Source organism: Erythrolamprus reginae, chromosome 9, assembly GCF_031021105.1.
Source record: "Erythrolamprus reginae isolate rEryReg1 chromosome 9, rEryReg1.hap1, whole genome shotgun sequence".
Lineage (NCBI taxonomy): Eukaryota > Metazoa > Chordata > Lepidosauria > Squamata > Dipsadidae > Erythrolamprus > Erythrolamprus reginae.
In genome coordinates this window covers 29,514,503-29,527,707 of record NC_091958.1, presented here as the reverse complement: position 1 = coordinate 29,527,707, position 13,205 = coordinate 29,514,503, and the positions used below count along the sequence as shown (strand labels likewise).

The 13,205-nt window shown below is 48.0% G+C and overlaps 1 protein-coding gene across 3 annotated transcripts in view; it reads left to right on the top strand.

The window, feature by feature from the left end:
• The window catches only part of LDHD (lactate dehydrogenase D), a 47,341-nt gene extending 44,522 nt beyond the window's left edge, over positions 1–2,819 (top strand). For all 3 annotated transcript variants that reach the window (XM_070760691.1, XM_070760689.1, XM_070760692.1), the window contains 2 exons: positions 1,565–1,676; positions 2,389–2,819. In XM_070760691.1, coding sequence (XP_070616792.1) covers positions 1,565–1,676; positions 2,389–2,554 — 278 coding nt within the window. In that variant the 3' untranslated portion in view covers positions 2,555–2,819. The remainder of the gene's footprint in view (positions 1–1,564; positions 1,677–2,388) is intronic.
• Positions 2,820–13,205: the final 10,386 nt, after the last annotated feature.

The following is a 13,205-nucleotide window of genomic DNA, read 5'->3' as shown; positions in this document are numbered from 1 at the left end:
TCAGCGCCCCAAATAGCATCTGAGAAATAAATCAGATGATGATGATTACTAGTATTATTATTTATTAGATTTGGATGCCGCCCCTCTCCGTAGACTCGGGGCGGCTCACAACAATAAAACAATGTATAACAAATCTAATAATTTAAAAATCACCAAAAACTTATTAAAAAGCAAAAACATACACACAAACATACCATGCATAAACTGTATAGGCCCGGGGGAGATGTCTCAATTCCCCCATGCTGATGGCAGAGGTGGGTTTTAAGGAGTTTACATGGGGGAATTCTAATCTCCGGGGGGAGCTGGTTCCAGAGGGTCGGGGCCGCCCCAGAGAAGGCTCTTCCCCTGGGTCCCGCCAAATGACATTGTTTGGTCAACGGGACCCAGAGAAGGCCAATTCTGTGGGACCTAACCGGTCGCTGGGATTCGTGCAGCAGAAGGTGGTCTCGGAGATATTCTGGTCCAATGCCATGAAGGGCTTTATAGATCATAGCCAACACTTTGAATTGTAACCAGAAACTGATCAGCAACCAATGCAGACTGCGGAGTGTTGGTGTAACATGGGCATACCTAGGGAAGCCCATGATTGCTCTCGCAGCTGAAGTTTCCGAACATTCTTCAGAGGTAGCCCCATGCAGAGAACATTACAGTAGTCGAACCTCAAGGTGATGAGGGCATGAGTGACTGTGAGCATTGAATCCTGGTCCAGATAGGGCTGCAACTGGTGCACCAGGCGAACCTGGGCAAACGCCCCCCTCACCACAGCTGAAAGATGGTTCTCTAATGTAAGCTATGGATCGAGAAGGACGCCCAAGTTGCGGACCCTCTCTGAGGAGGTCAATAATCCCCCCCCCCCCCCCCAGGTTATGGACGGACAGATGGAATTGTCCCTGGGAGGCAAAACCCACAGCCAACCTGGCCTATCGAATTGTCCCTGGGAGGCAAAACCCACAGCCACTCCATCTTATCAGGGTTGAGTTTGAGTCTGTTGACACCCATCCAGATCCTAACAGCCTCCAGGCACCGGCACATCACTTCCACTTCTCACCCAGCGGTTTCATGTAGATATTGAATAGCAATTCAATTCCAATTCAATTCTGTCATCCAAGGTTTGATATATTAACAGAGCCATGTTGATGACGCCATTGCCATCCCGATCCTTCCTTCCAGTTCCCCCCCAAGTGAAGGTTCCCCCCCCCCCCACTAGTTCATCATGAGGACCAGTCTGAAGGCAGGGATTCCACTGTTGTCCTCTTTACATCCGTTGATGGAGAACCAAAGATGACCTTGGACTCTAAGAAAGGAATTTGTTGTGGCTAGGAACATTCCCTCTCATGCAAGCACCCTTCCCAATTCCCCTAATACTATTCTAATGTGGCAGGTCAAAGTCTCTAACTCCACCTGATGGCTGGCGGTCTGAGAACAACGTAGTTCTATGTTGTCTGAGCCCAAGATTTCAAGTCTGGTGGAATAAGGTATTCTATTTCGAGTGGAGGAGTCTCCCAGATGAGAAGGGCGTCCTTGATTCCCAAAATGACGGGTGGTGTCTCTTTCGTGTCTCCAGGTCCTCTTGTTGGCCACGTGGGGGATGGCAACTTTCACTGCCTGCTGGTTCTTGATCCTGAAGATGTGGAAGAGAAGGAGCGTGTGACCAAGTTTGCCCAACGCCTGGGCAGGTAGGCTCAGGGGCTGGGTTGGGAGAGGGGAGAAGCCTTTTACGGGGTGGACGAAAGGGCCCTTGTGCACACAGGTTGGACAACAGGGAAGGTGGGACTTCAAGAGCCGAGGTGGCACAGTGGTTAGAGTGCAGCACTGTAGGCTACTTTAGCTAACTATACTTCAACAGTTCAAATCCCACCACCAGCTCCAGGTTGACTCAGCCTTCCATTCTTCCGATGTGGGTAAAAGGAGGGCCCAGATTGTTGGGGGCAAGAGGCTGATTCTATGTAAACTGCTTGGAGAAAGCTGTAAAAGCACTTGAAAGCGGTATATAAGTCTAAGTCAGTGGTTCTCAACCGGGGAGTCAGGACCCTTTTGGGGGTCGAACAACCATTTCACAGGGGTCACCTAAGGCCATGGGGGGAAAGACAAATTTCCCATGATGTTAGGAACTAAAGCTTCTATTCTGGCGCCTTGGAACATATTTTTACAATCTGACCAAACAGGCGTTTACAGTGGGGGTGTCCCTCTGACCTTCCTGCCAATCAGCTTAAAGCTCTGTTGGGAGAATTGGGTGGACAGATGGATGGATGGATGATAGATAGATAGATAAGGAGGGAGAGCAGATAGATGACACATAGAGAGGAGGGGGGGGAAATGCTTACTTCTGTTACCTTGGAAGTGAGATTTTGGCTGTGCATTTTGCTTTGTTCCACTCTTTTCCTCCAGGAGAGCCTTGGCCGTGGGGGGCACCTGCACCGGGGAGCATGGCATCGGCCTGGGCAAACGTCAGCTTCTGCGCGAGGAAGTCGGGGAAGAGGCCCTCTCCACCATGTGGCAGATCAAGATGGCCCTGGATCCCAAGAACCTCATGAACCCTGGAAAGGTGCTCTAAGGCCGAGCTGGGAGAGGCTTCTGCATTGGCTTCCCTTGCCCAGAGGTCCAGAGGGATGCGTTGCCTCGGCTTGTCTCTCCTCTCCCCAGCAGGGTCAACAATGCAGCTCTTAACCAAAGCTAGGTGTGGTGATTGTGCTCCAGAGGTGCCTCCAGCAAAGACCTCTTCGCCTCGTCTGCTCACTGGATTCTATATCATACTAAAACATGTTTAATTCTAGTATGCTGAATAAACCACCGTTGGCTGTGTCCACAGAACATGATAACTCAAAGTCAAGTAAGTGACACAATGGTTTGGCAAAGCCTGGAAACTCTCTACACTAGGGGTGAAATCCAGCAGGTACTGACAGGTTCTGGAGAACAGGTAGTGGGAATTTTGAGTAGCTTGGAGAACCGGCAAATGCCACCTCTGGCTGTCCCCCCAAGTGGGGGGGGAATAAGGATACTGTAGTATCTGTCCCCTGCCCCGCCCACCAAGCCCCGCCCCACAGAACTGGTAGGGAAAATAGGCGTTGATTGCTTACCTGAACGCCTCTTCTCGTACGCTGAGCGGGTACAGCAGTCACGTGGGTTGCTCGCTGTCCAATCCGCAGAGAACCGGGCCTAGTCTTTAAAAAGCCTGCTGGATCCGCCCCTTCCCCAGAATGCGCGAATCCATAGACTTAGGCTCAAGTGTGGTAGCTCAAATAGTGCTCAACTCTCATGATAGGAAAAATACAGGTTAAAGAATATGATCAGAGTTAGAATAGAAAAAGGGAGGGAAGTGACTGCTGTACCCACTCAGCGTACTAGAAGAGGCGTTCAGGTAAGCAATCAATGCCTATTCTCCGTACTGAGAGAGCGGGTCCAGCAGTCACGTGGGACATACCCAATAGATGAGTCCGTAGGGAGGGATTAGTTCGCTATCGTGAGAGATAACGGATTGGAGGACTCTTCCACCAAAGGCAGCATCCGCTGAAGCGTAAGAGTCAATTTTATAATGCCTTATGAAGGAGTTAGGTGAGGCCCAAGTGGCCGTCTTGCAGACTTCCTCCAAGGGCGCTTGAGTTGCCCAAGCCGCTGATGTGGTTGCACTTCTTGTAGAATGTGCCGTGATTCCTCTTGGTACACTGAGGGAAGTTGACTCGTAAGCTTTCGAGATTGCCCCTCGAATCCAACGGCCTAATACAGTTAAGGACGCCTTGGATCCCAGGGATCTGGGGTGGTAGGCTACAAATAAGGCTACGAAAAGGTCTAGTTCGCTGGATGTAGATCTGCAGAGCTCTGGTGAGATCTAGTGTGTGCCATCTGATGGAAAGGTGATGGTTCTGGTTGGAGCAAAAGGAAGGCAATACAATGTCCTGAGATCTGTGGAACATGGAGCTGACCTTTGGGAGAAAGGTGGGGTCCAGACAGAGGACTACTTTGTCCGTATGAACCTGGCATATGTCTTGCCGGATGGAAAGGGGCCGCCAGTTCTGAGATGTGTTGGGCAGACATAATTGCCACCAGAAAGGCTACCTTGTAAGATAGGTACCTGAAGGATGATGACATTAAGGGTTCGTATGGTGCCTGAGTAAGGGAATGCAGAACCCAAGGTAAGTCCCAGGACGGATATCTATGGACGGTAGGAGGCCAGAGGTTTGAGATGCCTCTTAGTAATTCTTGTATCTCAGGGAAGGAACGAAGTGGTTGTTTGCGGGGTCCTGCCAGGACTAAAGATAAGGCTGCTAGATGACCTGAATGGTGTTGACTGAGAGGCCTTGATGAAAGAGAGCCAGCGTGGCGCAGCAGGTAGAGTGCTGTACTGCAGGCCACTGAAGCTGACTGCAGATCTGTAGGTCAGCGGTTGAAATCTCATCACTGGCTCAAGGTTGACTCAGCCTTCCATCCTTCCGAGGTGGGTAAAATGAGGACCTGGATTATGGGGGCAATATGCTGGCTTTGTTAAAAAGTGCTATTGCTAACATGTTGTAAGCCACCCTGAGTCTAAGGAGAAGGGCGGCATAAAAATTGATTGAATGAATGAATGAAAACCTTTCATGAGGAAGGATACGATTCTGTGAATGGGAATACACGGGGCGGGGGGGCGGGGGGGGACCTTCCTGCGTACACCACTGGTGAAATTTAGACCAGGTGTGGTCATAGATCCTGTTGGTAGAAATTCTTCTGGGTTTGAGGATCACTTCTATGGCGTCCGGATCATAACCTCAATGGTCTAGGTCACGCTGGATAACAGCCAAGCGGTGAGGTGGAACCACTCCGGGTCTGGATGGTGAGAGACCCCCTGCTGCAACATATCCTCCAAAACGGAGTCACCAGGGGGTCTGGATGGATAGCTGCTGAAGCTCTGCGAACCAGGGACGGCGAGACCAGTGAGGTGCTACCACTATCACCTGGGCCTGCTCAAGGATGATCTTGTGAATTATGTCTGATAGGATTGGTATCGGGAAAAGGGTATAGCAGACCCCGAGGCCAAGGAATTTTGAGTGCGTTTGTTGCCTCCGCTCCCAGGGACGGGGACCTGGAATAGAACCGAAGGCAGTTGAGTGTTGGCTGTGGTCGCAAACAGGTCTAGCGACGGGTGACCGAATTTGAGACAGATCTGGTGGAATAAGTCTGGATGGAGGCTCCACTTTCCTGGGTCCAGAGTCGACCGGGAGAGCCAATCCACCTGAATGTTGAGCACTCCTGAAATGTGGTTGGCCGATAAGGACTGCAGATGTCTCTCCGCTCAGAGACCCAGTTTCAGGGCTTCTTGCATTAGGGCCTTGGACCGGGTGCCCCATTGTCTGCAGATATGGCTCTTTGTGGCCATATTGTCCGTTATGCCCAGGACATGCTGATTGTTGATGTGTGGTTTGAACTTCTTGAGGGCTAATGACAATGCTCTCAGTTCTAGCCAACTGATTGATCTGGATGACTCCTCCGCTGACCATGTGCCTTGGGCTATCAGGCCTGGTGCATGAGTTCCACAGCCTACCAGACTGGCATCCGTGGTGATGGTAAACTGGTCTGGAATCCTGAAGGGGGATCCTTTGTCCAGGGCGGAGGAGATCCACCAAGAGAGGGATTTCAGAACGGTGGGATGGAAATGAGGTGTGCCAAGTTGCTGTTTCCTGATTTCTGGAACGGCAACAGAAGCCATTGGAGTTCCCTGGCGTGGAGACGTGTCCATGGAATAATGCCAATATAGGACACCATCTTTCCCAGTAGGGAAGACAGGGTAGCGATGGTGGTCCTTTTTTGTGATCTAACTAGAGAGATAAGCTCTTTGATGCTGATTTTCCTCTCAGTAGAAAGGAAAATCTAGGACAGGCTAGAATCTATGATTGCTCCCAGGCGTTGAATAGAAGTGGAAGGATGAAGCTGACTTTTTTGATATTGATTGAGATCCTGTAGGATAGACATGGAAAACTGAAAGTCTGAATGGGCGCCCTCTTTGGAGGGACCGTTAATTAATATGTCATCCAAATAGCACAAAATATGAATGGGAGTGGCCCGAATATAGGTCACCAGGGCACCCAAGAACTTAGTAAAGACTCGAGGTGCCGAGGACGGGCCAAAGGGCATGGCCCTATATTGATAGTGCTTGATCTGGAAGGCAAAGCGGAGGAATTGTCTGTGGCCCTTAACAATAGGGATGTGGAGATAAGCCTCCGTAAGGTCCAAGGAAGACATGAAGTCCCCGGGATGGATGGAAGCTAGGATGGATGACAGAGAATGCATCTTGAATTTTCTATACTTTATGTATTGGTTTAATCTTTTAAGATCCAAGATGGCCCTCCATTCTCCAGAGGTCCTAGGGACCATGAAGAGGATGGAATAGCCCTAATAGACAGAAGATACTGAATTGCTTCCTCCATTCTGAGATGGGAGGAGGGAGATCTAGGGGATGGGCAGGAAATGAAGTGTTTAGGAGGCATGGAGATAAACTCCAACTGAAGCCCCCATTCCATTGTGGAGATAACCCAGGGGTCCTTACAGGAACGGCAGCAGCTGGAAGCGAACCAGGCCAGACGCCCCTCAATGGAAATAGGATGGTGGTTACCATCTGGACTTTTTAGAGGCTCTTCAGGAGGAGGAGCCCCTCTGAAAGCAAGACCCTCTGCCCCTGGGGTTCCTGTCTGCTTGGGAATGGAAGCGGGAGTTATACTGACCTGAGTTCCTTTGAAATGCAAACCCTTTATCTTGTTGGCGGTTGGAGTGCCGAAAGGCTGCTGTGTCTTAATAGCCTTCTTGGTAGTGGGCCCCAGGACTTTCTTTTTGTCAGCGGTCTCTGAAGTAGAGAGTCCAAGAGGTCACCAAATAGAAGATTGCGCTTCAGAGGACCCATGGAAAGCTGCCACTTCTGCCTCACGCCCGCCTGCCAGGGGCAAAGCCATAATAGTCTTCTGGCAATTGTTGAGGCAGCTACCGATTTTGCTGCAAATCTTGACGATTGCAGGGTGGCATCTGCTGCATATTGGGCCTCTGCAAATACTTAATTGAAGTCCTGTTGGCCACGTAGATCATCAGGGAGAATGTGCTGTTGAAGCTGTTGAAGCCACAAGAGAATGGCTCTGGAGAAGAAGGACGCTGCTGCTGCGCTTTTAATAGCCCAAGTATCAGCGAAGAAGCTCTTCTTGAGCATTTGCTGCAAGCATTTATCTTTGGGCTTTAACACTTCTTCTGCTTCGCCAGGCATGGCTGCTGCAGCATGTAGGATTTTCATAAGATGGAGAAACCTTATATATTTATTGTCTTTAGAAGTGGGGTTAGATCCGAAGGTTGGATGGTCCCACTGTTTCAGCAGAGCATCCTTGAAAACGCTTAGGCATGGGGATGACCTCAGTATCCTTTTGCTCCTGCATGAAGAATGGAAGCCTCTCTTCTTGAGGAGCAGTAGAAGAGTCAGCAGGTTTGTCCTGACCAGCAAGGCCTGTGGCTGGCTGCTCTGGTCTTGAATAGAAAGGACTTGAACAGTTGAAAATGGTAGCAGGAGAGGGAATCTTGATTTGGGATTCCTCATCCTTTGACAGGCCTTGGAAAGGGTCATCCCTATTTTCTGCGTCCTCGTCTTCTTCATTCTCATCCTGTGAGGAATCAGGGTCTGGTTCTTGGACTGGGACTCTGTAGGTTGAGAAGGAACTCACGGGCCTAGGGGCACGTGGAGGGGGATGAGGGTGAGAGGGTGCATTGATAGCCGAGAGCTTGGCATCAATGGCTTGAGATAAAGCAGAATACATAGTTTGGAGCTCTGGAGAAAGGTTAGTAATAGAAGCAGGTAATAAAGGAGATACCCTAAAGGCCTGGGTTGGACCTAGTTTAGGGGGATCTTCCATCATGATATCTGGCTCACCTGGACCTAAGCCCCATAAATTAGGTTGGGGTCTATTTAGGTTTGGCTCATCCAGGGAAAGCACAGGGACGACTGAGGGAGGCAGGTCAGAAGCCCCTGGAGGATCAGGAGGGCTAACGTGCATTTGGGCCTGAACTCTCAAGTGTTTAGCTGACCGCTTGTGAATTTTTTGAAGAGCTTTGTCCCGCCTCTTCTCAGCTCTAATGGCCCTAGCCATGGGGGCAGCTACAGATGAAGAGGAGGAGGTGGCCTGGGGGATGGTTTCAATTTCATCACCAGTAGTCCTACTGTCCAGGGGACCTTTAGAAGAAGTGCCTCTCTTGGGAAAGGAGGAAGCCATGGCCTGAACAAATTACAGGAAACAAGGCCTGAGCCCAAGGAAGGAGAAGCTACTATGAATAGGCAAAAAAATTCCCAAGAGGATAAGGCTCCTAGGTCCAGGAGCATCTACAGCTCAAAGACAATCTGCACAAATCCAAAGTTCGTGCCAATGAGTACAGATGAGCTAGGCCTCCGTAATTAAACAACCAAGGCACGCTGGTTAAGAGGCCTAGCAAGGGAGTAATAGCCTGAGGGTCTCACAGCCTACTCCGGGCCACACAGTGGACTTTATGGCGCCAAGCGGCTTGCGTGTGGGTGAGCTGCAAGTGCCAAAATTACTGGGCGCTGAGGGCCTTTGCGCCGAAGAAAATGCTCCAATATGAATGGAGGAAAGACTAAAGTCCAGGAGACGAACAAGAGAGCTTGTTATATGTCCCACACCGCTGGAGGAAAAAAAGGGCCACAAACAACAACCTCCCAGCCGAGTAGATTTACAAGTAAATGCAATCTGGCAGTGGCGCAAGCAGGGTGATTGCGAAACTCGCGGCTTCTCCCTTTTGGCACTGAGCCCAGTAGAGCCGGCATGAAGTCTAAACTTCGAAGAAGAAAAATAATGGTAGACGATTTTACTTATCTGTTGAATTTGCAGAGAGAGAGAATGAAGAGGGAAGGTGCTTTTGAGAGGAGCTGAGCCACCACACGTCCTGCTGGTAGGAGGACCGAGCGAATTCTGGGGAAGGGGCGGATCCAGCTCGGTCCTATGCGGATTGGACAGCGAGCAACCCATGTGACTGGTGGACCCGCTCTTTCAGTACAGAGAAATGTTGAATTTTACCCCTGCTCTATACCTGTGTTTTCCAACCTCAGTAAGGTATCTAGACTTCAGCTTCCAGACTTCTTTAGCTGGCATGCTTTACAGAGGCATGGATTTCAATTCCCAGAATTCCCCAGCTGGCATTAAGATATGTGGACTTCAACTGCCAGAATTCTCCACCCAGCCTTAAATTTGACAGGAAAACACTGGCTTAAACAGTGCGCCCACCAGTCAGCTTCCTTTGAATTTTCACACCGTTGAACAGGGTGACCTAGCGTTGGCAGCCATGCTTCTGACAAGAACAACAACAGTGCAGAACTTGGCAATTGTCTGAACTTGACTTACAAATCTGTATTAAAATTAGTGATGTGTGTTTGTGTGGTGAGCGATGCAGCCATGTGTATTTATTCACATAATACGGAAATGCTTGGGTGTAATTCGAGGTCAGAGGTTGGCCTGTTGAACCAGGCTGGGAAGTAAGCAGCAAAGAAGGAGGAGTCAACCTGTTATCCAAAGCACCTGAGGGTAGAACAAGAAGCAATGGGTGGAAACTAAACAAGGAGAGAAGTTACTTAGATCTACGGAGAAATTTCCTGACAGATAGAACGGCTGGTCAGTGGAACAGAAGTTGCCTCCAGAAGTTGTGAATGCCCCAACACTGGAAGTTTTTAAGCAGATGTTGGATAACCATCTGTCTGAAGTAGTGTAGGGTTTCCTGCCTAAGCAGGGGGTTGGACTAGAAGACCTCCAAGGTCTCTTCCAACTCTCTTGTTATTACTATTAATAAGTTAATGCCACATTTTCCAACCTTTGGTGGTGGTGGTGTTCAATTCCCAGAATTCCTCAGCCAACATGCTCATTATGGAGAATTCTGGGAATTGAAGTCCACACATTGGGAGTCTCAAAAGTTTATATACGGTTCCAGAGGCATCGGTTGGATCCAATCCATGGTGGCAACACAATATAAATTCCACTCCAATGCAACACAAATTCCACTCCATAATTTGCGAGATGTCACAACACACATACAAAAAGCAACATCATCTTTCTCCTTACCACACACCAACCTTTCCTCGGATACTTCAGTGCCCATTTAATTATTTCACAGAAACTGGAGGTGGCAAAACCTTCATTGGAAGACCCTCTAATCCCTTTATTCCCTCCTTTGCTAATGTTGCCTTAGGGACAAATCTGGCTGAGGCACAGCTGGCAGCAACAGGCCAAGTCTCCCTGTTGGATGAGCCTGGAAGCAGCATTCCGTTTTTCCCCAGCTTTTCCGTTCACTTGGATCCACCTCTTCTCTCTTGGCATCTTTCTTTTTGCTTTGTCAAAGCTGCAGTGAATTGAAGCGGGATGACTCCAGATTTTTCCTCCTGGATTAATGCAGGATTCCTCCATCAGGGAACGTACAGAATATTTGCTGGTCCTGCTTCTTCTGGGTGTGGATCAGACTTTAAGCTGCCAGAATGAAGCCACCTTTTTGGCTTTGCTGTTGGCCAAAGATAAGTCGCCATCCGTTCATGTTTCTGATAGTAGCCGAGGTACCAGCAGATGGGCCAGGCCGGGCATCTCCTCATTTGCACAGCGTGGTGTTATCTGCTAAGGGCCTGCGCTCGGAGCCCGTGGGTTTTACACTTGGGCACTGCAACTCTTAACCTATTCAGGGTCCTCCAAGCAGTATGCGGGAGATCGGATCCTTCAGCCAGATCCTCCTCTCATATTATCAGAATGACCAAGTCAGAAGACACGTGGTTGTCCCATCTCTTTTAATAACCTGGTTATTCCTTCCTCGATGGTCTCCTTATCTTTTAATGCGATCTTGCTGTTCAGGCCATAGTTCCCTCTAAGCTGAGCAGTGAGCAATCGCTCACTTAAAAATCATCATCAACTCAGAGTTTTCCAAACCTGCCCAGAAGCCGAGAGGGAAAGAGTGAGAGGGAGAGAGAGGGGAAGAGAGGAAGAGAGAGAAACAGATAGAAAAAAAAAGAGGAAGGAAAAGAGAAAGAAAAAGAATGGGAGTAAGGAAGAGAGAAAGAAAATCAAAATCTAGTTTGAAACTAGCTCAACTATTTAAGTGGCATTTTGATATTGATAGAGTTGCCCTATTATGGGCTCACTGTTATAGACACACAGTACAGTATTTTATTTTGAAATTCTCTGAGGCAAAACAGGGTGGGTTTTTTATTTATTTGTTTGTTTGTTTGTTTATTTATTTATTATTTCTGTGCCGCCCAGTCCCGAAGGGACTGCCGCTCAGACACTATACTTTTCCGCCCCCCCCCCCCAAAAAAAAATTAGAGGGAACACTGGTTCAGGCCATGGCATCGTAGAGGCAGACAAAACCAGAGTTAGATATTGTACCCATTTGCTGCAATAACTAAGTTGATCCACTAAGATGGGCCTTTCTTTGAAAACTCTGGGTTTGCATGATGGTCTATCCCTTTTGTTCTCTTGGCTGTCCATGGTATTCTCAGGAGTCGCTCTCCGGACTCCAAAACCATCAAAACGCTTTCTTCCCATCTTGCTCCTTCAAAATCCAAGTATGATTTCCACGAACTGTCCCAGGCAAATACCACTGCTTGCAGGATTCAGGTCTTTGTAGGTATGGATACATCACAGCCTCTGAGTACTTTCTCCACGGCCTTCCTGGCTGCTCTGCCAAGTGCTCACCTGTGGCCTATTTCTTGACTGCTTGTTCCTTTGCAGTTGATGCTTGATTCAAAAAAGCAGAAGTTCTCCATCATTTTGAAATTCTTCTAATTATTTTATTATAATTACAGAGAGAGAAAAGTATAATCAAAATAATTATAATGAGAATTTTGAAGAATTCAAAGTGATGGAGATAATGACAGTCAGTGGTTAGAGTGCAGGACTGCCAGCTATGTTTGCTTGACTGCTGGCTGCCAGAAGTTTGGCAGTTCAAATCTCATCAGGCTCCAGGTTGACTCAGCCTTCCATTGTTCCGAGGTGGGTAAAATGAGGCTGATTCTGTAAACCGCTTAGAGACGGCTATAAAACACTGTGAAGCAGTATATAAGTCTAAGTTCTATTGCTTTACAAGTGTTACTTTAGTGACCAAAGTTACAATGGCACAGAAAAAAGTGACTCAACAATTTTTCACAATTATGACCTTGGTAGCATCCCCATAATCGTATGATTAAAATTCACATGCTTGCCAACTGGTTCATATTTATGACCATTGTCGTGTCCCAAGATCTTGTGATCATCTTTTGCAACCTTTTGACAAGCAATGGGGAAATCACATTCAGTTAACAACTTGCCAACTGCAATAATTCACTTTACAACTGTGGTAAAAAAGATCGTAGATTGTAAAGATTGTAGAATTTCAACCTGTCAGCAAAGGAATCCCCTGAGTAGACACACAAAATATTTCATACTCTACATCCCGGGGAAGGAGAGGCCCTCCCTGTATTGGTGGCTGACAGTTTGGTCCTTTTAAATCAAGAGGCAGAACTTGAGCAAAGCTGTGAATTGAGGCTAGGACTCCAATGTTCCATCATTTATGGGTCAAATTTGGAATGTCCAAGAATTTGGGAAATTCAGGTGAGACAAACTGGGGAATTTTTGCTTCCAAAATGGTTGTTTCTGTAGGAATAGGTAAGGTGGTTAACCAGAAATTAAGCTGGAAATAACTTTGGGGGTTTTTTTCCCCATGCTAATGTGTTAATTCTTTTCCTGAACAACCTTGAAGTGCAATTGCAGCCTTTATCCATCCCTCCAGCTGCCCATTGGGATATTATTTGTCTTTTTTAAAAATGGTAATCTCTAGTCATTTAAATCCTGCTGCAATTTCATTGTAGATAATTTTAAAAAACAACCACCCTGTTTTCAGATTGTGGCTTATCCAGAGCATTGCTCACAAGCATTGCTACACCGCAAGGATGGGTTCCACTTCTCTTCACTACCGGTGCGCATCACAACATTTCATGCGCACATCCTCATGTGAAATTTCACTTCCATAGCAGGATTTTGAGGAGCTCATCAGCTGTGTTTGGGCGAAGAAATAATGGTGAATATTAGCCTGGAGGCGTGTGCGGGAGGGCTCTTTCTGGAGCAGAGAAAGAAGGGAAGCCATCCAAAGATGCAAAAATGCGCCAATTTCCCCAAAAAAGATGGTGGCACCCACGGACCAGCACCACCCAAACCGGATCGACATGACATCATTTTCACATCCCC